This window comes from Phyllobates terribilis, unplaced genomic scaffold, assembly GCF_046119375.1.
Source record: "Phyllobates terribilis strain yellow unplaced genomic scaffold, ASM4611937v1 Scaffold_4__5_contigs__length_816908805, whole genome shotgun sequence".
NCBI classification, from domain to species: Eukaryota; Metazoa; Chordata; class Amphibia; order Anura; family Dendrobatidae; genus Phyllobates; species Phyllobates terribilis.
The window spans coordinates 714,722,752-714,748,729 of NW_027362764.1; the positions used below are offsets into that span (position 1 = coordinate 714,722,752).

The 25,978-nt window shown below is 41.1% G+C and overlaps 1 protein-coding gene across 1 annotated transcript in view; it reads left to right on the forward strand.

The window, feature by feature from the left end:
• Positions 1-25,978, forward strand: part of GRHL2 (grainyhead like transcription factor 2) — a 95,749-nt gene that overhangs the window by 18,040 nt on the left and 51,731 nt on the right. The window contains exons 2-6 of the mRNA XM_073679679.1: positions 14,922-15,108; positions 16,938-17,005; positions 20,674-21,061; positions 23,007-23,059; positions 23,216-23,369. Coding sequence (XP_073535780.1) covers positions 14,922-15,108; positions 16,938-17,005; positions 20,674-21,061; positions 23,007-23,059; positions 23,216-23,369 — 850 coding nt within the window. The remainder of the gene's footprint in view (positions 1-14,921; positions 15,109-16,937; positions 17,006-20,673; positions 21,062-23,006; positions 23,060-23,215; positions 23,370-25,978) is intronic.

Below are 25,978 nucleotides of genomic sequence, written 5' to 3' on the forward strand. Positions count from 1 at the left end.
AGGATCAGGCTGATGGGAACTACTGCTCCCATCGAGCTGATCCTGCTGGCAGGAGTGGACGGGGGACAGACATAGCCCGATGGGAGTAGTAGTGTCACATCGGCCTATGTCTGCCTGCACGCACAGACACCGCGCATACCCGCACAAACATCGCGCACACACCCCGCACACACACCCCGCACACACACTAATCATGACGGGTCTGGGAGGTGAGGCTGACCTGTGCGGCCGTGGGAAAGTTCATGTGAGTTCATGCAGTCAAGCATGAACTCACATGAACCCTCTGAGGGCAACGCGGCGACTTCAAATGAACAGCTGATCGGCATCACCTGATACCTCAGCTGTTCATTTGAAATAACCGGCGGGAAAGCGCAGCACAGAACGGGAAAGCCGGCGGTGAAGTCTTTTCACTGCCGGCTTCCCCGCCCGGGTCCTTCACTCCCCGCTCCTTGGAGCTGCGCTCCCCGCCCGGTCCTAACTTACGATCGGGATGGGAGGTGGCGAGGGGAGCGGAGGATCGGGGTGGGAGGCTGCGGGGAAGCAGTATGGGGCTGTGTGATTGTTTAAAAGCCGGCGGCTTTATACCGCCCGCCGGCTTTTAAACAATCAGGAGAATTCTCCCCCGCTGGGATGGCATTCTGATGACAGGCTGGATCGCGCTGCCATCCAACTTGTCATCCTTCACAGACACTGCAGAGCGCAGGCATTATGGGAACTTCCGATTCCGGTATCCGATATTGTAAAAGTATCGGAATTAAGTATCGGAATTCCGATACAGTGAATATCGGCCGATACCCGATATTACAGTATCGGAATGCTCAACACTAGTGATAACTAAGGGGCTAAGTTTTGACCATCACTATACTTAGGCTGGTAAATAAAAGCCAAATAACTTGTCAAATAGTCGATTGTCGCTGGATAAAGTGGATTGCTGGGAGGGCCAAAACCAGCACATCTGAATCCAACAATACACATGTACAACAAGCTCAATTGTGTTCTCACTAGAGTGCTGAAAATAAGAACATTAAAGAAAAAAGATCAGGAATGTTAAAATCCAACTGCCCAATCCCCTTCCTCCTCATCTGTCCGACATCTGCCATCGAGGGAGAACCAAAAGGCACCCATACAGATTGAAAGGTTGGATGGAATCTGTGGGTTTAGCTCACATCAATATTAAAGATTTTAACTTGTTTTACTCGTAATGTCATTTGCATGAGTTGTCGTTTGTATTTTTTCTCCATCTTTACGGCCTCCATACACATTAGACTAATGTTGACTGAACCCACTGATATGAGGGGATCGGCCAGCAGTCTATTCTGTATGGGGCCCCTGACAGATGATGTTGAGGGAGAGATGGATCTGTCGTGTCTAATTTGGACTGCCAATCCCATTTATTCTCCCTAAGATAAGTCGCCTCCAGAGGAGTCTAGCAGCAGCTTGCACGGCTGAGCGCTCCTTTCTGTTGGGGCAGTCAGGAGAAGTACTTGTTGGCCATGGGGCAGTCAGGAGAGATAGCTGTTGGCCAAACCATTGGTTCAGCCAACAACTATCTATAGTGTATGGGAGCTTAGGAGGTTTACTTGTTTGAAGTATAAAACCGGTCATATACAGGAGATTTTAATTGTCCTTTTTCTGATCACCTTGCCATTCACTATTGAAGGATGTTGACCTCAATGACCACTTCAGATTTAATGGCAGAAATGCAAAGCAGTCCCTATCTATGAACTGGGCTGTGCTTCTATTGATGCTTCTATCTGGTAAAATACACTAATCAAATTGATCTTTGTATTGCTGGAACAAAATGAACAACATAAAACAATCATTTTTAGATTAGTTTTGTCTTCTGTATTGACATTCGTGTAGCCCTACAGAGACAGTCAGATAAAATGTTGATCGTGCCATTGCTTGTGTACAAAACCTTGCACTCCACTGTATGTCAATCACCTCTTTTGACCTAATTGTCCTCTTTGATTAGCTCTAATCTCTCTTTTCCTACCGTTATCTCTGCTCTTATCATGTCCTGGTTTTCCTTTTGCATTGTTGTGTACACTCAGGACTTGACCGGACTATAGCTTCCTCAACATTGCATTGCCAACAAACACAGAGATTTTTTTTTCATTCCTTTAACCACCATTTTATTTATACAGAGATTTTTTTTTATTTCACAACCATCTGGGATTTGAGACAGAACCAACTTTTGAGACCCCTTAAATATTACCATGCTACAATATTCAAAGTTTTTATTTGAAGGGGTTTGGCCCACTCCAAAGTCACTTTATGGGGGTCATTGGTATGGAAGGTTCATTAGACCTTGGGCTTTAAACTAGTGATCAGACTTTGTTAAAATCAGCTGCAGATTCAGTATGGACATACAGTATATAACGGAGATGGTACTTTACAGCAAAAAACGAAATGAGTCCCAACTAGTGGTCTAGATTCATGCTTTCACCTCCTTTCATGAACCTTTCACCAGGGGCACAGCTATAGTAGGTACAGGGGCTGCAGTTGCAGCCAAAAAGGTCCCAAAGGGTCCCTTTGGCCAAAATGAGAAGTCCAATATTATTAAAGACCTGTGATAATTTGGTGCCCTGTTTAAAGATTTTTCACTATGGCCCATGAGTTTCAAGTCATGCCACTGCTCTTCACTGTTCTTGTTTGCTATCATCTATTGTGTAATTGAGCCTGTTAAGAGCATACAACAGCTGCAGGCTTATGTTAGAGAGACTGCTGTTCAAAGCAGATGGCGTTGTATTCATTATTAGAGTTGGTTAATTCTGTACGGGGTGACTTCTAGGACATTTTTTTGGTCAGTTCTATTCCTGATATATTCCATGTTGTGAAGATGTAGATAAAGGATGCTGCATGTCTCATGTAAACCAATTCATTCTCCCGCAATGAGTGCGGAATGATTCTGCACCTTGTGCAGGAGAACATAGTACGTGGCGGAGAACTGAGTTGGAGCATGAAGATGGAACATAATGTTATAGCATCCTTGATATCACATTACTTGTTATGCCAGTTCCATCCTGATGGCAGTTACTAATTAGTACACGGTCACACTGACAATGTGGCGTGAGAAGTCTATGGGTGGTTGCCACATTGAACCTCGTAGGCAAAAAAACAAAGAATTATTGATTCTTAATCCCTCTTGTAATATTATTACCCTAAGTAAAACTGACCAGCTGATTATAACAATTATCCCCTGATGAAGCTGACACACTGGTGATACACATGGATGTCTGGAACCACTTCTTTTCAGATTGTTAGATGTTCTTTGGCTCAACGGTACTGTGAACCCCACTATGGATACAAAATATTAGGCTGAACTTTATTTTGGGCTTTATAAAAACAAGTTATTCGATATTACATTGATTTATTAGATTGTTTTGATCTATGTGCACTTTATTTGTATTTTATATCACCTTTAAACAATTGTACCCATGGTGCTATTGGCTGTTGTTCTATTCATTTATATATTGATTTAGGGGGTAGCCTATAAAATACAATTTTTGATATGTTGTGATCTAAGTATATTTGCCATTTTCTCACTGTTGTGCTGGTTATTTGATATGTAAAGTCCATAGAGATGCACTGAGAAAATAGGCCAGAGAGCTTGAACTACAGGGTGGGCCATTTATATGGCTACACCTAAATTAAATGGGAATGGTTGGTGATATCAACTTCCTGTTTGTGCCACATTAGTATATGGGAGGGGGGAAACTTTTCTAGATGGGTGGTGACCATCTGGTGTATCCATGTATAAATGGCCCTCCATGTATATATGGAATAATAGTACGAGAGGCTAGAACACAAGACTTTTTTTTCCCAAGTTGAGCTGGCCATTCACATCAGAAAGCTGTTGGCCAAACACATTTTCAGCCAATAGCTATTCCTCTGGGAACTTGTTACCCTTACACCAGGGGTGGAAATATTAGTAGTGCAACCTATGCAGCCACACAGGGACCAAGAGCTAAGGGAGTGACTTCCACCTTCAAAGCAGGTGGAATTGTGCATTATGATGAGCTATCGGAGTATAAAGGGCCCATATATTGTTCTTGCACAAGTGCCCTCTTCTGTCTTTGTCCGCCCTGCCTTACACATGTATGTGTTCTCATTGGGGGGAGATGAGTAAGCTGCTGACAGATGCCTATGATGACTGCTTGCCTCTCCTGGAAATAATAATATTTGGAAATGTTGAAATTCAATTGCACGATCCTTCTCTAGCCCGACATATGAAAGTGGTCCACTGCAGTCAACATTAGATGGTTGGCTTTTGCCACTAAAATTGATGGGGTATTTTTGGCAAACGTGGGTCCAAACACAACTGCATGCAAATGAGATATAAGTTGGCCAGATCTGTTAACATCAAAGGTATCCAATGAATTCAGAGGAGAGGGAAAGCGCGCGCTGGATGCTGGGCTGTGACGTGTGGTGAAACTCCGCTCACAGCCCATCAATCAGGGGGGTGCAGGTCACTGGGTCACACCTGGCTGCAGCCGAAAACTTGACATGACATCAGCAGATGTCAGAGCAGGCTGCAGCCGGGGTCACATGATGCCTAATGAGCGGTCAGCTATAGCACCGCTCACAGGCAAGAATGACAAGAGAAGGTAATTACAAAAAACTTATTTTCCCTGTTTAAATCAATGGGGGCATTATGTATAGTAGTGGACAACCTCTTTAAAACAAAAAACAATGGGAGGGAAAAATAGAAAAACCTAAAGTTTGCTGTGTCACTGGTATTGGCACCCTTTACATTAATTTAGTATGGAAACACATTTTGACTCGTCTGTGGTAAATCACAAAAGAGATTCACCTGTGATTAATTGTCAGTGCCCGTGTGACATGAATTAGCCAATGAATGATGACTTCAGTGTTTTAAAAAGCCCTATGGCATGCCCAGTGCCTTTGTCACAATGGTGAAGACAAAGGAGCTGTCTGAGGATATAAGAACTGCTATTATTAGCAAACACAAGACTTCCAAAGAAAGGGTGTGAGGCCATCTCCAAAGACCTTGATATCCCAGTTTCAACAGGTACACAATGTTATTAAGAAGCTTGCCAAGCATGGAACCATCAAGAACCTCCCTGGACGTGGGGGAAAGAGAAAAATTGATGAGATGTCTTCGAGGGTTGGTGCGTATGGTGGAAAAAAACACCACGTCAAACATTCAAAGACCTGAAGGCCAACTGGAACAATCTGGGGTCATTGTTTCAATAAGTACCATACGCCGCACACTAAACCAAGCAGAGTTTTATGAACGAAGGCCAAGGAAGAAACCATTGCTGAAGAAAAGACATAAAAAGGCACTGATATTTGCCAAAGAGTAACTTGACAAGCCACAATCCTTCTGGGAAAATGTTCTGTGAACAGATGAAACAAAAATAGAGCTTTTTGGCAATGCAAAGCAACAGTTTGTTGACAGACAGCGCAATGAAGCTTATAAGGAAAAGAACACCTTACCAACAGTTAAGCATGGTGTAGGATCCATAATGCTGTGGGGTTGCTTTGCTGCATCTGGTACTGGAGGCTGTGGCCGTATCACAGGAATCATGAAATCAGAGAATTATCAAGAGATTTTAGAACGAAATGTCCTACCCAATGTAAGAAATCTTGGTTTGAGTCGAAGATCATGGGTGCTCCAGCAAGACAATGACCCAAACCACACATCCAAAACTACACAGGAATGGTTGAATAAGAAAAAATGGCTGTTTTAAAATTTCCAGCAATGAGTCCTGACCTTAATTCCAATTCGCACCAACCTTCAAAGACGTCTCTTGTCAATTTTCCTCTTTCGCCCACATCTAGGGAGGTTCTTGACTGTTCCATGCTTGCAAACTTCTTAATAACATTGCGCTCTGTTGAAACTGGGATACCAAGGTCTTTGGAGATGGCCTTATACCCTTTGGAAGTCTTGTGTTTGCTAATAATAAAAGTTCTGATGTCCTCAGACAGCTCCATTGTCTTCACCATTGTGACAAAGGATCAGGGCCTACCATATGGCTTTTTAAAAAACACTGAAGTCATCATTCATTGGCTAATTCATGTCACATGGGCACTGACAATTAATCACAGGTGAATCTCTTTTGTGATTTACCACAGGCGAGTCAAAATGTGTTTCCATACTAAATTAATGTAAAGGGTGGCCATACCAGTGTCACAGCAAGCTATAGTTTTTTCTATTCACCCCCCCCCCAATTTTTTTGTTATAAATTATTATCATTAGCTCTTTTGTATTTAACACAAGTGCTCTATACAAAAAACTGTTTCACTTCATTCTTTTTTTTTCCATATTATGTACTTAAACTTCATGGGTGCCAATAACGATGAGCAGGGCTGTAGCTCAGGAGCTTACTACATATTAATACAATAAAGGGATTTTTCAAAATCAAAACCACTGATACTCTGGTGCACCCCACCACTACCAAGGATAATATGCACTTTTTTGTTCCTACACGTGCTTTCCCTGATGAGCCAGAAGATAGGAGGCAACATACAAAGGGGAGGCAGGGAACATTGGGACATGCATTTGGGAACCAATGTCTGGTTTTAGATTCCTGCATTGTTGTGGGGCTGCCTTATTAGGGTTGGGAACTCGCTTTATGCAAAATTTGACCAATGCTACCAATCACTGGCCTTTTTAGTGTCATGCCATAATTGTGAGCAGGCTTGGACTGGCCCACAGGTGTGCAGGTAAATCCCCCGGTGGGCTGCTGTGCTAGAGTAGGCCCTTCATCCCTCTATATGAGCAGTAGTTGGTACAATACACTTGGTTCACCAAGTACAGACAATGGCAGCATCTCATAATTTAACAAACCACCCAGTGTGTATTATTATATAGAAGCAGAGGTAAATTTGTGAATGAAAGTAATGTAATATTTGCATGTAGCTGAACAGTGGGCCCCATATGGCTTTATTCACACTGCTGGGCTCTTCCATGTAACAAAAAGAAAAGCTATACTAATGCATGCTGTACTGACTGAGGTCAAAAGCACACAATATGGCCTCTGCCAGGTCAATGGGCCTATGAGTATGTTTGACATGTGTGCCTGATTCATGAAAAAATATCTGGAGGAACCTTTAATTGTATTTACATATAGTTATACACATACCGTACATATATATTAAAGAGGCAATATGTTTTTTGTTTCTCTGTACACCACACCCAACTTCCTATCAGCCCCTGCACTTCTCTGACATGTAGTATACTTGCTTCCATGCACTTCAAACCCCCATTTTCTTTTCTTCAAACTCCATGTTGACTTTCAGATTTCACTCTGCTTCTTTCCCGTTTTCGCTCTATCAATCCCTAATATCATCACATGACCAGCTAGCGTCAGTAAGTACCATCTCTGTCTGACGTAGTAACAATGTGGTTATCCTCTTCTCTATATTCTCCTAAAAGAGTTAATAGATTATCAGCATACAATCGGGGAGGCTAAACTGTCATCTCCTACATTATAGCACATTAAGAGCTGTGCAATCATCTTCATCACCTGTGATATCTGTCACATTCTGCAACGCTACTTTATTTGTTCGTTGTATATGGAGGTAGCTGCTCCTAGTAAGCACCTGTTCACACCTATTTCTTGTTTTGGATGTGCCGGTCAGTCTTTTCTGTTTATCTGTCACTCTGTAATCACACTGTATGTGGGACACTGAAAACCTCATATTGCTTAGTCAGGAAACTGAAATGTTGTCTCTTCTCCTGCAACTCAGGACATTGCTCTTAACATCTATCTGCACTCATATTTGCCTTTTAAGGTTAATAAATTATTAATTATTATTATTATTATTATTAAGAGTGATCTTCCCTGCTATTCAAACTCGGATCCTTTGTCCCAGCAGGCACCAGCTTTAGCGACGAGCCACAGGTTGCACTTTAAAGTATAGGAGGATTTTTTCTGCCTAAAGCTCTAAATAGTATTGTTCTTCATTATAGGTGCAATCATCCTACTGTGTTTGGAAGGCTTTGTGGGGGCATCGCACTGTGTGGGAACACTAATGGGCTTCAAAAGGAACAATATTTTCGTGTTGGTGCATATAAAGGACTGGGTGAGGTTAGGCTACTGACTTAGTGTAAAGAACAAATATTGTGCCAATTTTTTATATCTTTTTTTTACTTTCAAAGTTTGGAGGTGTACAACTAACGTAAGATAATACTGGCTGACCTATATGTATATAGAGAGACTCATGAAAGAATGGAGTAAAAAAATAAATAAAAAATAAACTTGGGAGTGTTACTTTACTTTTCAATGTCCTGCAGATAGTTTGGGTTGCGATTTGCTATGTATTCAGTTGGACCTGCAGCAGCTTATACTGTCCAGTAGTAATTTGCACAATAACATGATCATAACCTTGAGAACAGAATCTTCTGGTGGTTGAATAGGATCCATAAACAGCACCGCACTTGTCTATGCGTTGTGTTGTATTCGAGTAATTGGGCATGGACTGCAATACCTGGCAAAGCCCAAAAGGGCAAGAGTGGAGCTATTTTTGGGATAAGAGTTGACCTCTATATGAGAATCCCATGTTATTCCGTTTCAGGACACAGCTGTAGCACAACACCCAATGGCCACTCTTATACGGCACGGATTGCCCTGTTATGTTTTTGGATTGCGGACCTGCGGTACAATGCAAGAATGTGAATGACTTTGAAAAGTAATTATACAACACAGAAAACCACACTTGTCTGTATATGAAGAATTGTCCCAACTCCATAGATAAGAATGGTTGTGTTTGAGCCAGTTGGCATTGCATCGTGCACTCCTCCTCCGTGTCGTGTGCCCGCCGGCTCTAGTAGCCGCTCACCGTCCAGTTTGTATTGAATACACTATTCACCTTATTTATTTACATCCTATTTCTTATCTACTGAGAAAAAAAATGAGTTTACTTTAATAATTTTAGCTAAACGAAACTTGGCATTAGACCTGGCACAGCCGACCTTCTGGACAGCAAAACATTTGCTAAATTTCTAACGGTTATCTTTATTTGTATATTAATTTACACTATTAAATGTTTACTGACACAAATCTTGGCTGGACATTATCACATCTGGGTTAGGGGAAAGACCTTTGTGTTATACTAATCCTCCACAGCGAGTTTATTACGTAACCTATCACTATCACATTGAGTTCACATTGGGGGTTTTGCACAAATCTCTTTTCTGTTGGGAAAAGTTTGCAACAATGTATCTGTCCAGATACACAAAAATATACACATTAAAGAAGTTGGCAACTGCTTTCTTTTATTGTGTCAATCTTCTGAATTCGAACACTTGAGCCTGTGCTTTGTGGTTAGCTTGTCTGTACGCCAGGCCACAGCAGACACCCCTTTTCACCAGGTGTTTAGTTTCTGTTACCCTAAAAAGACTGAAGCAAGGATAACAAGTGTTTTCATTTTCTCATTTGTCTGCCCTATCACCTTTCGGGTGCAGTTTTATATACTTTCCCCCTGCAGGCATTTCCTGCTGGTGATAGTCTCATTTGGATGTCCAGCCATACTGTTGTAGTTTGTCAGTCAGTGAATGACCAGCTAGGGTTTATCTCTTTTCTTTTTATGTTCTTTATCCTGCACCTATCTTTTGTTTTTTAGGAAGTAGACAACATATTTTCTAATAGTACAAACTTTTTACTTTATTTTGTGTTTTATTTTACTTAATCTGGGATCTATTTCTATTTCAACACACTTTCCTTCTGTAGGTAATTTACACTCTGCTCTGCCCTCCAGTTTTTTAGGAGGAACGTGAAGCACTCGATGGCCTTTCAAGCAGCATAGGTCTGAGTTGCCATTGTCTAGTCTGTGGTTAGGGTTATCTCAGCTCACGCAAGAACCACTAGGGACTGCGGGGTCAGGATCTCTAGTTTGTACAGGAACCTGCTGGGTCAGTTGCAGTTTTTAGTGTTTTACCGATTTTCTCAAATGAGTTGCTACACCATCATAACATATTGATGGCCGATCCTTAGGATGTCTGTCACACCCCCACCAATCAGATGTTACCGATGCTGATGGTGGCAGGAAGTTCTCAGATGCTGCTGGAACACAGTAGCTTCATCAAAAGTATAGTGGCCGTGGCCGAGTATTGGAGATCCATGTCCTAATAGAGGGTGTATGTGCAGTACTCGGCTGCGGCCACTATAGAAATGGCGGAGCTGCTGTTTTCCAGTAGCAACCAATAACTTCTGGTAACAGTTAATCGGTGGGTGTGCCGAGTGTCGAGAGACCTGTCAATCAACTGGAGCAGGGTAGAGAGAAGCCGGCCGTTGCCACATCGGATTAGTCAGATCTCTCCCTATAGTCGCCGGCTTTGCCAACTATGTTTTCTCTGCAACACTCTAGCATTTCAGAGTAAAACATACCTGGATGAAATCGCACAGCCAGATTCTGATTCATGTTTCCTGTGGTTCGGGCAGCATGATTCTAGTGACAGGTTCCCTTTAAATCAATGTTCCAATTCGCTGATTTTAGTGGCACTGGCCGACTAATGTGTATGGAGGAGTCTCAACTTTCCACCAACACCAGATGTCAGAGGGGAAAGCGGCATCAGGCTTTTGGATTTTTACTATGCCTGATCCTTTTGAAAAGCTACTGCCAGAGATGTCTGGCAGCTACTTACTCCTCTTTTCCAAATGTGAACACACGCATACATATACAATCATGTTACAAATCAGCCCCAATGAACATGAGACAAATAAGGTCGGTAGGTAAAAAAAGCCATTTCATTCTCCATTGGCCATGTCTGACTCTTTAGCCCAATGATAAAGCCAGTTCTTATTATTAGCCAAAAAAATCCAAAGTGCCCAATTGGTTGTTTGAACAACAACAAACTTTCATTGGTCGGCCACTGGCTGAAACGAACAATCTTTTGTTTTACCAATTCAGACAGCGATAGTTTGTTATGGTCAAAATCAGCAGTTCTGGATTACTTTTATCTAATGTGTGTGAGGGCCATTAGTGCCTAATAGGGACTCTTCAGGCCCATAATAAAGGCCCATAGGGTCTAAATATTGAGGACTAATTACAGTGATGGTATTCGGGTTCAACATTAGTGATAGCTTTTTAAAATTGTTTTAACACGTTTAATCCCATAGAAGTCAGAGCTACCTGCATGCAATCAGTGGTCTGTGTTGGATTTTGCCTCCTGTATTTGCAATATATTTCAATACTATTGAGTAAATGAAGCTAAATGCACATTTCTTCTTTTTTGTACCTACGTCTGTTTTTTGTACTGAATATCTATGTGATTGGTCCTATTTTATTTGTCTTCTATGTTTTTAGCTATCACTATACAGGTTAAAATTCTCAATATTTATGGCTTATCGTACAGAAATTAATGAGAATTTTTAGGAGTCTCAAGTTGAATATCCTAAATTGTAGCCAAAGCAGGAAGGACTATGAAAAACACATCCGTCTCTGGAGGACTCCACTAATATGAGAATTAAACAAAAAGCCCTTTGTTTTCTATAGGAATTGTGTTATCCTTAATTTTACCTGTGGTGGCGCTGCAGGGAAATTGAACACTCCCTACTGAGCCCCCTTCATAGAGAACAGCTGATCACTGAGGGTCCCAATCACAGAAAAATCTGTTACTAGATTATTTTTAACATTACATTAACATTAGAACGAAAAAATGGGGACCACTATTCAATGATATTTTATGGGGTCTCATACACAGTACATAGTGCTTATGTAAAAAGTGGGAATTAACCCCTGAAGACAAATCCAAGTTGTTAGTCCTATGTAAATGTTTATATAACTCTGCACATTTATGTCATGTGATGTTTTATGCAATTATTATTGTAACTGTTGGTAACTTACCTCTAAATGTAAATGTTCTTGTCCCTATGATCAAGTTGTGATGATGACTGGGAGGATGAGGCCAAGCCGAATTAGGGAAAAAATTGCTTAAGTAACGCTCTCATACACAGTAGATAAAAGTTGGCCTAATCGGCCATCCATCTCATGTATATGGTGGCTTCCTGACTCTTCGCCGACAGGTGGTGATGAGGGAAAGAAATATCAGCTTGGATCTTGGAAAGCAATTGCCTCTTGGGTTTCAATGGATATTCCTTTTGTTTGGCACAGAGACAGGCCACTGTTAAAGGAGTCTGGAAGTGGCCTTTCTCGTAGAAAACATAGGAACGCTTGGCCAAACTTAGTGTTCCTGTATATGAGGGAGTCAGCTTAACAAGAGGGCAAAGTAAGGTTCATCTGACAACTACCTATTGTGTATCGCCAGCTTTCGGTCAAAAGCCACATAGGAATACAAGGGTGCATTTATCTCGTATGGCTAGGCTAAACTTTATTCACCATTTATTCGCAATTTTGGGGGGCAGAAACCCACATGAGCTGAAGGTGGTAATATTATTATAGAGATCAAGTTGAGACTATTGTGTGTGTTGGTAAAGCTGGAGGCCAAAGCTGCCATTGAATAGGTGGATATTATAAAAAGCTCCACAGAAACTAAATTGAGAAGCTTTACCCCAATGTTGTATGGAAGGGGAATTTGTGGGGAATCTATGTTCAAGGAGCCAGAACTGATAGTGCGCTCTAGAGCGTGTCTGGAGTACTTAGTGAGACCCACCAAGCCACCACCATTGCCGCTGACTCTTTGTGGCCTTCCATCCTGAGTATTGACCATTCCTGCATTTATAGGATGTTACATCATCATCACGACATGACCTCCTTGCTTCCCCTTCTGATTTTTTCCTCTTCCACATTCTTATCCCTTTCACACCTCATTTATCAGTACAGAATTCCCAAGTGGCAATATAATGGCCAATGATTTTACCAGTAGAGGTGGCAGCTAATGTGAGGTACGGTCACAAATCCGGTGTTCCTCTTCTGTATTGTGCTGGTAGTAACTTTATTTATACTGTGACATCTCCCATCATTCCACCGCAGAAATAGACCCTTGGGCCAACATGAAAGATTTATGGTTTTAATTCTGAATTCTATTAAATCAGCAGTGAGCCTCCCCATCATTAAGCCGCTCTCTTCTCGTTTCTCTGAGCACGGTTGGTGCACTTGGCCCACAATCTCTCTGCTCACAAGATTATAACTCTATGAATCATTATGACATACTGGGAAGTGGAGGATACAGTATAATAAGGTCTGTCTATAAAAATTTTATGACTTTACTAGATTCTGAGTTTTTCTTCTTGGAAATGTCATATAACAGATATTTTCTGCTGCATTAAAGGGGATATATATATAGACAGCTCCTTTTATTTAGCCTGTTAGGACACACTGACCTGATAGTTTGTTAAAGGTCACCCACTCTAACAAAGTGGGAAGTTGTCCATTCACGTTCTACAGCAGAAAGTCTACTTCTACGTCTGACACCTAATTCTTCCAACACCCCCTTTAAGAGGACTTTCCACTACATTGGCGGACACCGACAAGAACAGTGTATGGGCCCTTTGCAGTCCAATATCTCATCATATTGCACAATTCTTTTACTTTTGAGATGGAAATGTGGCCACTTACCTCTTGGGCCCCTGTGCGGCTGCACTTATTGCACCAATGATATGTCCACCCCTTTTCCACTAGATTTTTTAAATGCAACCTGAGTGCCTCCTCCTCCAATTGCTGTCGCTTCGCTGATTCTGGAACACATTTTATTTTTCTATTGCGCCCCTCTATTCTAAAATAATAAATGTGAAAGTTTTTTCTCTTCAGCCAACTGGGAGTCTACCACAGAATTTCTCTGTAGGTGTGGCCATGTTTTGATTGGCCATCACCAGAGGAGAGAAAGCAAATGAGAAGTTCAGTGGTATACGCCCAGTTGCTTGAAGGAAAAGACTTGTTATTGTGGTAGGGGCATAACTTTGAAACGGAAGGGAACAGAAGAAAAAGAAAAACTCTTCCAAAATTAGTGGAGCAGCGGCAATTGGAGGAGTGACTCAGTTTGAAATAAAAATAAAATGGTGAATGGTCTTCTTGAAAGGGGAATTATCTATCGTGAAAACAAAAATGAAGTTCAGCAGTGGCATAACTTCAGTCTTGTTGGCCCCAATGAAAATGCTCCAACGGGGCGCCTAATTCTTGCAAGTCTTTAATAGTAATGGTCTTTATAGGCCAAAGAGGCCTTTTGGGCCCCTAGGCTCTAAGGCATGGGTGCGATTGCAACCCCTGCACCTATTATAGTTACGCCCCTGAAGTTCCGCATGCCCTACCTTTCTTTCCCCTGACATTTGCCAATTGGGGGAAGCCAAGAACCCCCATTCACATTACATGAATGAGGACATCTGCATTACTGCATAATGAATATGGGCATAGAAACTTCTTAGTGGTTATTTTCTTGGGGAGCTGTTATATCTTCTTCAGGACCTTAACTTTCTTTCTTTATCCATAAAGAAGGAATCTAAAAAATCTCAAATCTTCAGGGGGAATTTCCATTTCCATTTAAAAATAATGTTTATATTAAAAGCGTACTTTGCTAATTGTTCGCTCCCCCCAAGTTGGGTATCTTCTAACGTCAACTTTCATATACAAAGCTGTTCCTCTGTATACAACTGGATTCCTTTAAGATGGGTGAATGCGTCAGCAACAACAGCGTCAAAGATGATGTGACAAAAGCATGCATTTTATTTTATTCCTTTTCGGCAGAGCAAAACATATAGCAAAATGTCTTACTCATAAAATACAGAGACAGTGAATGATCAGTATTAGAAAAACGTAAATAACGCCACACTAGGTTGTGTATGGAATTGCAGGTCACTTTCATTGAAATGCACGGAGGAAAGGTACAATACCACCCACAACCATTGGCCGTGTATTGTGATATATCAATGATTTATGGTATCCTGTCCTATCTATGGACCTATTATCCTATACTTATGCTCCGTTCTGATAGACTAATGTGTTAATTAGTTACCTAAGGTTGAAGTATTGATCTATTATTTTCTTCCTTCATACAGTAAAAGGCTTGTGGTCTTAGTTCCCAATGAAGCAGGTTTCAATTCCCGTCGGGCTTACACCAGTGAGGATGAGGCCTGGAAGACTTACTTGGAAAATCCCTTGACAGCCGCAACAAAGGCAATGATGAGTATAAATGGAGACGAGGACAGCGCTGCGGCACTTGGGCTTTTATATGACTACTACAAGGTATAGTTGTTGTAATACTATTTAAAGGGGCATTCCAGTAAAAGCCAGCTATTGGATAAGTAATATTTACTAGGTAGGTGCACCTATAAAAAAAAATGGAGCTTTGGTGCACATGCCAGACTGTGGCTCTACTCAGACTCCACACTATTGAGCCAAATTCTCGGAATCTGTTGGGTTCAAAACGTTCAGACCTTGTTACGATACTGGCGTAGTACTGCTGGAAACCAGTAGCCGAAGGAGCGCGAGCAGCAACAGCAAGCGGTAGCAGAAGTTTTTGGAGATAGCAAGGAGTTGTAGAAAAGAATCCGTAGATAAATTAGAACAGACTGGGTAAGAATGTTCAGGAGCTGGAGACTGAAGCTAAGCTAACAGCTAGTCACAATACTCAAGCAATGAGTGAGAGACCCATCCAGCTTTACGTAGGCCCAAACTGGAAACAAGAGGGATTCCATAGATTCAGAATCTGCCATCTTCGAAAGGGGCAATTGTAGAACACAGCAGCAGCCTCCAGTGGTAAGGAGTGAAACTGCAGAACAATTATTAAAGTGAACAATAGCGGCCACTAGTGGTCAAGCTGTAGAAGGCAGCAGAATTCCTGACAGACCTTAAGTAGTTATCATCTCTTCTGGAGAGATGATAGCCTCATTATTGATCTTCAAGTTTTGTCTACATCTATAAAGAATGCAGCATGTATTAAAGAGGACCTATCAGTTATCACTAATATGTAATTTTTTTACCTGGTGTAAATTCCGCTGTTCTTCTGAATTCGGCGTTGTTTTTATTGTGTTCATGCGCCTCTCCATTCCTGACATATGGGCCTTTCTTCAATGTATATAAATCTAGGCTTCTTAGCCAAATGGGCATGGTACCCATGAGTGTGGGTGTGGTCAACAAAGAAAAGTTGTGGACCACTCCTCCTTGACTAAGCAGTACTAGACTATATGTATAAAATATAGGGCCATATCTCAGGAACGGAGAGGCTCAGGAACAAAAGAGAAACAACGCCGGATTCAGGAGAACAACGGCAATTACATCAGGTCAAAAATTATGTGTTTTGATAAGTGACTGGTTCTCTTTAACTTTACTTTGTTTAAATGGATTGTCCAGTATGAGAAAGGAAAATTGCTGGCAGTAAATAAGCTAAAATACCAAATGCACCCAGATTCATCTCCATCTTCAAGCTTTCCAGCGCGCCCCTCATATGTAGCAACCATACAAAGAGATGACCACTGCAGCCAATCACTGATTGTGGCCATCACGAACATTCAAACTGGTATTATCACTGCTGCTAGTGACTGGAGGCAGCAGTCACATCTTTACTGCTGTAAAAGTAATGAAACTGGGAATATTTATTAATAATGTCAGAAAATATATTATTATTTCATACGTCTGAAAATAGCACAAATTCTGCCAAAATTATCAAAGAGTAGTGTGATACATTTGGAACAACTCATCAATATAAATACTTTTATGCACAAAAAAGACAAAAGTATTCCAGGAATGATACATCCAACTCTTCATAAATCTAAGATGTATCATTTCTCAGCCATAAGAAAACAACAATATCTTACGCCATAAAATTTGCACATGCCATTAATATATTTGACGCGTTTCACATTTCCTCAAAGACAGAAAAAAGCTTTATGAAGTGCAAAACACAATAAAGTAATACATTTGGTGCCTATCAGTTCTTCTGACAATTTCTGACTGAAAGCAATTCTTCAACCCTATTTAAAGTTTCCTTTTATTTCTCGTAAAATCCCAATTTTCTGACACTGCAAAGAGAGGGAGTAGAGAGAGTTATTTAAAATCTGACTTTTTATTCTTAGGTACCAAGGGAGAAAAGGTTGCTGCCCTTAAATAAAATGAACGATGTCCATGATGACCAGGAAAAAAGGTAAAACGTGTTTGTTTGTATTTATTTGATGGACTGTTCCCTGGCTTACAGTGGGGAAAATAAGTATTTGATACACTGCTGATTTTGCAAGTTTTCCCACCTACAAAGAATGGAGAGTTGTGTACTTTTTATCGTAGGTACACTTCACCTGTGAGAGACAGAATCTAAAAAGAAAATCCAGAAAATCACATTGTATGATTTTAAAAAATTAAATTGCATCTTATTGCATGAAATAAGTATTTGATCGCCTATCAACCAGCAAGAGTTCTGTCTCTCACAGACCTGTTAATTTTTCTTTAAGAAGCCCTCCTTCTCTGAACTCATTACCTGTATAAAAGACACCTGTCCACACACTCAATGAATTACACTCCAACCTCTCCACCATGGCCAGGACCAAAGAGCTGTCTAAGGACATCAGGGACAAAATTGTAGACTTGCACAAGGCTGGGATGGGCTACAGGACAATAGGCAAGCAACTTGGTGAGAAGGCAACAACTGTTGGCAAAATTATTAGAAAATGGAAGAAACACAAGATGACTGTCAATCTTCCTCGGTCTGGTGCTCCATGCAAGATCTTGCCTCGCGGGTAAAGATGATTCTGAGAAAGGTCAGGAATCAGCCCAGAACTACACAGGAGGTCCTGGTCAATGACCTGATGAGAGCTGCGACCACAGTTTCAAACATTACATTTAGTAATACACTACACCGTCATTGATTAAAATCCTGCAGGGCCTGCAAGGTCCCCCTACTCATGCCAGCATATATCCAGGCCCGTTTGAAGTTCACCAATGATCATCTAGATGATCCAGAGGCGGCATGGGAGAAGGTCATGTAGTCAGATGAGACCAAAATAGAACTTTTTGGTATCAACACCACTCGCCATGTTTTGAGGAAAAAGGATGAATACAACCCCAAGAACACCATTCCAACCCATGAATCATGGTGGGGGAAAAAAAATCATACTTGGACGTGCTTTTCTGCAAAGGGGACAGGACGACGGCACCGTATTGATGGGAGGATGGATGGGGTCATATATCGCAAGATTTTGGCCAACAACCTCCTTCCCTCAGTAAGAGCATTGAAGATGGGTCATGGCTGGGTCTTCCAACATGACAATGACCCATAACATACTGCCAGGGCAACTAAATAGTGAGTCTGTAAGAAGCATTTCAAGTTCCTGGAGTGGCCTAACCAGTCTCCAGACCTGAACCCAATAGAAAATCTATGGTGGGAGCTGAAACTCAATGTTGCCCAGCGACAGCCCCGAAACCTGAAAGATCTGGAGAAGATCTGTATGGAGGAGTGGGCAAAAATCCCTGCCACAGTGTGTGCAAACTTGGTTAAGAACTACAGGAAACCTCTGACCTCTGTAATTGCAAACAAAGGTTTCTGTACCAAATATTAAGTTCTGTTTTTCTATTGTATCAAATACTTATTTCATGCAATGCAATGCAAATAACTTATGTAAAAATCATACAATGTGATTTCCTGGATTGTTTTCTAGATCCTGTCTCTCACAGGTGAAGTGTACCTACGATAAAAATTACAGACCTCTCCATTCTTTGTTGGTGGGAAAACTTGCAAAATCGGCAGTGTATCAAATACTTATTTCCCCCGCTGTATATGTTTGATAAGGATTTTGCAAAATATTTCTGTTAATAAGAGCTTAACCCCTTAATGACAGCCAATACCCAGATTTTACTGCCCTGGGGAATAACAGAGTAACACCTCCCGATGGGCAAATATGCAGCGGGTGTCACCTGTATAATATAGCTGACACCCTCCTAACGCTGATAGCAACAGCAGCATCTAAATGGTTAATAGAGAGAGGGGGCGCCTTCTTCTTTAACCCCATCGGCACCCCACAATCGCCAGTAATGGCCTCGGGGTCTGCCAGCTATGGTGGCCTGTTAGGATGTTGTTAAAAGTTTTATAGAAAAAAATCAGTTTATTCCACTTTGCGTTAATTCCTATGAAGCATCTAAAGAGTTAACAAACTTTCTGACAGCAGTTTTGAAAACTTTTGAGAGGTGCCGTTTTTAAAATATTATCACTTTTGTTTTTTTCTGTGCCACTCACAGTCAATTCAAAACTGACTAGGTCCCTAAAAATAAGTCTTTTCCTTTAAAACAAAATGAAAAATTGCTGCTAAAATTAACCCTTCTAACACCCTAACAAAATAAAGGAATTATGGAAAAATAATGCTGACATAACATTTACCATATGTCTACTTTATTTATTGCATTTTGTGTGGTATAACTATCTGGTTTAAGTGTACAAACATTCAAAGTTTAAAAATTGCTAATTTTTTTTTCACAATTTTCATAAAACTTAAGATATTTACATAAATAAAAGCAAAGCATATCGACCTAAACTTACCACTAACATAAAGTACAATATGTCATGAAAAAAACAGACTTAGGATCACTGGAATATGTAAAAGCATTATACAGTTATTACCAGATAAAGTGACATTTGTCTGATTTGAAAAATGAATCCTGGTCACTACAGGGAATCGCCACCGTTTATCATCACTCCATGTTTAGCTCTTTATTGTGGACTGATTATTTTTTAATATATTTTTTAGCAGTCCATACTTTGTATTTTTCTGGTACAGAGCTCCAAATCCACTATAGAGAGAAAGATAAAAGATGACATTATGGCTGCTTGCAGCCACCACTAGAGGGAGCCAACTACTACTATATAACTGTATACAGAAAACGCATTAGCTCCCTCTAGTGGTGGCTGTGGACAGCAAGAATTGTAGCTTTTAATTCTCTCTATGTCGAGGATCTGGAGCTCTGTATCGGAAAAACAAGATTTGGAGCCGATTAAGCATACATTAGTGAACACAGAATTTGGAGCAGAAGAAGCAAAATTATATTTGGACAAACTTTTTCACAAAATGCAAAGCAAATATTCACATATCATAGATTTTCCCTGAAGGCAGATGTGGAGATATATAGCCGGTCCCCATACAAATTAGATTTGTAGCAAATTCTAAATTTATATAGCAAAACCTTTTAAAATATTGCTCTGCCTATGACGTTACTGGAGTATGGCATTAAAATCCATTGATTATCCCACTTTAATGTTGACATGAACGTTGCCTTCTCTATCTTCCTATTCTGCTCTGCTAAGGATAAGGAAACTCATAAAACACCTCCAGGCGTTTCTGCCTCTAGTAGATAAGGAAGGTGATATTATGGATGTTATGTATGTAAAGGTAGAATATGGAGAGGCCGCAATGTTAATCAGAGCAGGTGTGCTTAAAAAGGGGGAATTTAAAGGGATGTTCCTAAAATCATGAGTAAAGAAAAAAAGAGAGAAAGAGATGGGTAGGGTGTAGTTTATTGGTTTAATTGGTTACAAATGCCAAACCATATCCCTATACAATGGGTAATCACTCTGTATTATGTGCTACCTGAAGAAGGAGTTGATCCAACTCCGAAACGCATTGTTTTAAAGCTTTTTAAAATAAATCTTTGGCAGCCCCCGGACACCACCGTCGCAATTTTCCTCTTCTCCGAGCTGCATCCTACTGTGTAAGGAGGTAGATAGGGACAGATGTATAGATATGATCTTATTGATATGAGACATTCTAAAAGATGGCACATCAATGCTTTCGTTCAACAGAATTTGTTGATTATTATCTTGTTTCCTTATAGGAATGGTGTCCCAACCAGCGAGTCTCAGGGTAACCTGAGTGCTGGAGAGAATCGGGTGCAAGTTCTGAAAACCAATCCAGTGAACCTTTCCCTCAACCCCGAACCTGTAGAATCCTCCAAGAGGGAACAGTATAACAGCAGCTTATCCGGAAGCCCCACTTCTGCTCCTACTTCTTCGGTCGCTGTGGTAAAAGCAGAGGAATTTACCCCAGTGTTCATGTCCCCTTCAGTGACTTACAGGACGGACAGTGAGGAACCAAGAGGGGTTATTTTTGAGCAGACCCATTATGGAGCGCACATCAGCCAACATACAGACTACCTCAAGGATGATCAGCGCAGTACCCCGGACAGCACGTACAATGAAAGCTTTAAAGAAACAGTAGCTGATGTAAGAATCTAGCTAAACACAACTATAAAATGTATTACACATGTATCCCCAATATATCAGCATCATACTGATGAAATCTGGGCAATCATTAGTGGGGCGCCGTCTCTATTCCATGATTGTCTTATACCAAACTTTTCCCATTGTCTGAGATGCTCATTATTATGATCTCTGCACATACCCAGAATTTCTACATCCATAATTAATGAGCGATCAGATATGTCTACATCAAGGATCCTTTTTAAAATATCCATGAATGTGTTAATTTGTCCATTTTCCCTACTGGGATATATAAATGTCATAGAAGTGTCCTGTGCTACCCTCTTATAAGCCAGAGCAGAAAATGCCTGCAAAGATTGCCTCTCGCTATGCACGATTCATATGACATGAGCACCATGTAATACCACATTACTCCAGTAGTGGCCACTGTGTTAAAAAAGCTGATTAGCTGAGATTTCTGGATCAGTGGCGATCAGTTGATCGCTTATGGGTACTTTTTTTTTTTTTACTGAAAGGGTTGGACAGATGAAAGAACCCCTTTTAGTTAAAGCACAATTAGTACAAGATGCCAGAAACTTCTACAACTCCTATATAACCAGATGAAAATCAAGCATACAAAATCAAAGAGAACTCATAAGTTAATAACTGCCTGGTTACAAAGGCAAAGCAAAAATATATTTATCTGTCTATGGTAAAATGTACTGATTTTTACATTTTAGGAAACACAATTGTGTGTTTTTTTTTTAAGATTTTTTTTTGGGCCTGGTGCAAACAATGAGAATTGGCTGGTGCTTTGCTATATTCTTTAAAACAGGCTGAAAAAATACTAGAGTGTACTATGTGCTCGGCATGCTAAGCAGAGATCTGAAGAGAAGCGACTCCATAGGCTCAACTGTGACTAATAGGTACCTAACTAGAGGCAGGACGTCCTGGCTACTGATTTCACCCCATCACACTTGAAGCTTGGTCCCTTTTACCTCTTTAATACAAGTCTCTGCTACTTGCTGCTTTACGAAAAATACTGCGCTGTGTTAAGTACACAGCAAAAGACTAATTGACAGGAACCCTTAAAGGGAAGCTATAATCAGAAAAAGACCTTTTGTTTAAATCAGGTTTTAGTACTACTTTTATTTTGTATATTTATATTATATATAGCAGGCTCCTTATCATTAGAGGCAGGATTACAGTGACTGATAACACCTCTATACACCTCCAAGAACACAATAGGCGATGTCACAGCTGACCCTGCTCCCCCTTCCTTCACAATGAACTTTGCACACGCTCATTAGGTGCTTCAATGCAAAATATAAGGGCAGAGTCTGTTTATTGCTACTAATGTACATGTGCATTTCCTGTAAACTGGAGGTGTGCATCTACAAATGCCCCAGTATTTACATACACTTAACACAAAAACCTTATTTAAAGGGACTCTGCACAAAATGACTGTTCAAACCAAGCACAGGTGCTCAGCGCACACTTGGTGTGGCCAAACATTTAAGTGCTCCTTCCCACCTACTTGTTTTCTCTCTATCTTCCATTTACGAGCCCAAAATGTTCAAACCAAGCACAAATGCTCAGTGAATAAGGGGGGAGGCTGATATATACGGAAAACAACTATGTGGGAAGGTGCACTGAACTGCTCGGTCATTTCAAGAGTGCACCGAGAGTCTGTGCTTGGTTTGAACAGTCATTGCCTGGTGACAGACTATGCTTGTTTTCCAGAATGAGCGCCACTTTTGTCCTTGGATGGTGTCTGGTATTGCTACTCAGCCTCGATCATTCTAATTATGTTGATGAACTGTAATATCAGACATAGGTGTAGACTTCTGTTTTTGGAAAATAAAGCCTTTTCTCTAAGCCTGGACAATGCCATCATCCAAGGTTATCAATGGTAGCCTCATTGATTATACTTCCTATCTAATACTTGTTCTCTTTTCCTCTTTGCCAGAAATATCGGACTTCATCAGTAGCGGATGACTTCATGTATGATCAAACTGCGAGGTATGTCGTGAAGGTTTTTTTTTTTTTTACTATGTCATTAAATGTCCCGGAGAATACACGGCTCATAAAGCTGGTTGTATGTATAGATCTAGATGAGATACTGTGGCTATCACCTGTAGTAATAGTAATACTCTCCCATGTTTTCCCACACTATAGCACATTTCAGTATACTCTCGAAGCTACAAAGTCTCTCCGTCAGAAGCAAGGAGAAGGACCAATGACGTACTTGAACAAAGGGCAATTTTACGCCGTCACTCTGAGCGAAACTGGAAGCAACAAATGTTTTAGACACCCTATCAGCAAAGTCAGGGTAAGGACACGGCATCCTACAATCACTAGTATATCTATGACACTCAGTCTGCAGATACTAAATAAACGCTCTAAAATAAAAAAAATAATAAACCAGGTCTTAAAAATTGATGGGTTTTCATTCTGAAATGCTAAAATCTCATGGCAGCCACAGGGGTCATTTTAAGACGTCTGTCGGTGGGAGATGAGGCTACAACTTTTTATTTATTTATTTTGCTCATTTATACGGCGCCATTAATTCCACAGCGCTTTACAGACATTGAGCACTGTCCCCATTGGGGCTCACAATCTACATTCCCTATCAGTATGTCTTTGGAGTGTGGGAGGAAACCGGAGAACCCGGAGGAAACCCACGCACACACGGGGAGAACATACAAACTCCCTGCAGATGTTATCCATGGAGGGATTTGAACCCAGGACCCCATCACTGCAAGGCTGCAGTGATAACCACTGAGCCACCACGCTGCCCCGTATGTATTTAGGAATATCTGATTACTAGTGCAGGCAGAGATGAGAAGTGATGGAACCTTGGAAGTTGCAAAGTTCCTTTTGCCTTTTTATATGGTGCCAAGCTAAAATGCTACATCACTTTAAAGGGCAATTGGGCTCCACGTATTTTCGCATCACGAGATGAGCGGGGTCGGTGATATCACATCTATAGAGATCTGCCGGCTTTTGTGTGAGAGCAGCAGGTATCAGGCACCTGTTATTCTAAAGAATGGGACAGGAGAGAGACACCTGCCACTCGTGCACGCGAGCCAGAGATATCAGTAGATGTGACAACACCGGCCCACTCACCTCTCAGTGTAGAACCCCTATGAGACAAAAAAGAAAATAGGAATATAATGCAAATGACCTATTCCCCAGATCCCCATAATGAGCAGCAGTACCTTCCTGAGCCGCATCAATGTATGTCGCCCACCATGTAGTAAACTGCTCTGTACTGGCAAAGGGCAAGTATTTTGAAACTGTCATCTAGAGATGGTTACTTTTTGGTTGGTCCCATATGCATTAAACTAGAGTTGCCCAAACCTGCTGAAGTCAATTGGCTCGGCCAATGACAGTCTAACATTCATGGCAGCCTCCCAACTCTCCCCAGAAAGATGATATCGGGAAGAGAAGGATCCAGTCTGCTGAATTACAGTAGCGATGTTTTTATTCTCCGAGGAGATAAAATGCTTACAGAAGGTAAAGAGGAGTCTGTAGGGACGAAGACAGAGAGAGGAGTCTGTAGGGACGAAGACAGAGAGAGGAGTCTGTAGGGACGAAGACAGAGAGAGGAGTCTGTAGGGACGAAGACAGAGAGAGGAGTCTGTAGGGACGAAGACAGAGAGAGGAGTCTGTAGGGACGAAGACAGAGAGAGGAGTCTGTAGGGACGAAGACAGAGAGAGGAGTCTGTAGGGACGAAGACAGAGAGAGGAGTCTGTAGGGACGAAGACAGAGAGAGGAGTCTGGAAACAGCTTTTTATAGAAGACACAGGAGCAAACGTTCCTAGGTCTGGGAGTGACAAGATAGATGGCTGTCAGCTGAATGATCGCTTGACTGATAACTATCTAATGTGTATGAGGCCTTTACTCAAGAACTTCTATTTTTTTGAGGAATAAGGATATTTACTAAAACAGACAAGATGAGAAAGTAGGCAGGTTCTAATTAATCAGATTTTTATTAGATATTACTACACGGTCGGAGAATCACACCCATTCTTATATAAAATTTACAACTCATTCTAACAATTTGCTAGAAATTTGTTACCAGACTGAGTTTTGACGCATAAAGTGCCTGATACCTGACTCTGATCGCTTTCCCAGTGCGGCGCACATCTAGCTTATCCCATGACCCATGTGGACGATGGCTCCGCTCTGTAACTTGAAGCTGTTATTGAGTTTTTCTTTGTAACCATTTACAATAAAGCAGCAGCTACAGGTGTTTGAGTAAAAGCCCCGGGGGAACATCAGTAATGTACGTACATCAGACGTATATTTCACAGGTGATACTGTTTCCTTTGTAAGGTGGAGTTGTGGGTGATGCGGCACAAAGGCGCAGACGCTGAGCTGCAGCTCGCATTCCTTCTCGTACGTCCAATGTTGACACCTGTAGGTAAATACTCGTAGGCAATACCAAGGTGAAGCAAGGAAACTCCAAGGTGTCTTGAGTGAGGAGATACATATGGGAAATTGTAGGACACCTCTTCATTATTTGCTTCAAAATCCAACAATATTTTCGACCTCCATTGTACAAATGGTTCTCCATTACCTTTGCCAAAATTTGGTTGAATGGGTTGCATCTATTCACAGTTTGTATGATAAGTGTATGACTGCAGGGGGTCCTATTGCAGAGACCCCTCTGATCACAAGAACGCGGGGCCTAAAGTCCCCTGTGTGAATAGAGTGAGCAAATGCATCCTTTGCTCAATTTATTGTCATTTTGGTTCATGACCGCTCAATTTATAGGGGAATTTTAGGCCTCCTGCTCTTGAGCCCAGTGTGAGTGACCACAAATAGACACATATAGCATAGACCTCTCCTGACTGAGTATCACAATTTTTTTTTGTTTTCAAAGTTGGTAACACATCTAGGCTTCTTGCTCTTCCTTCCTCAAGAAATTGTAA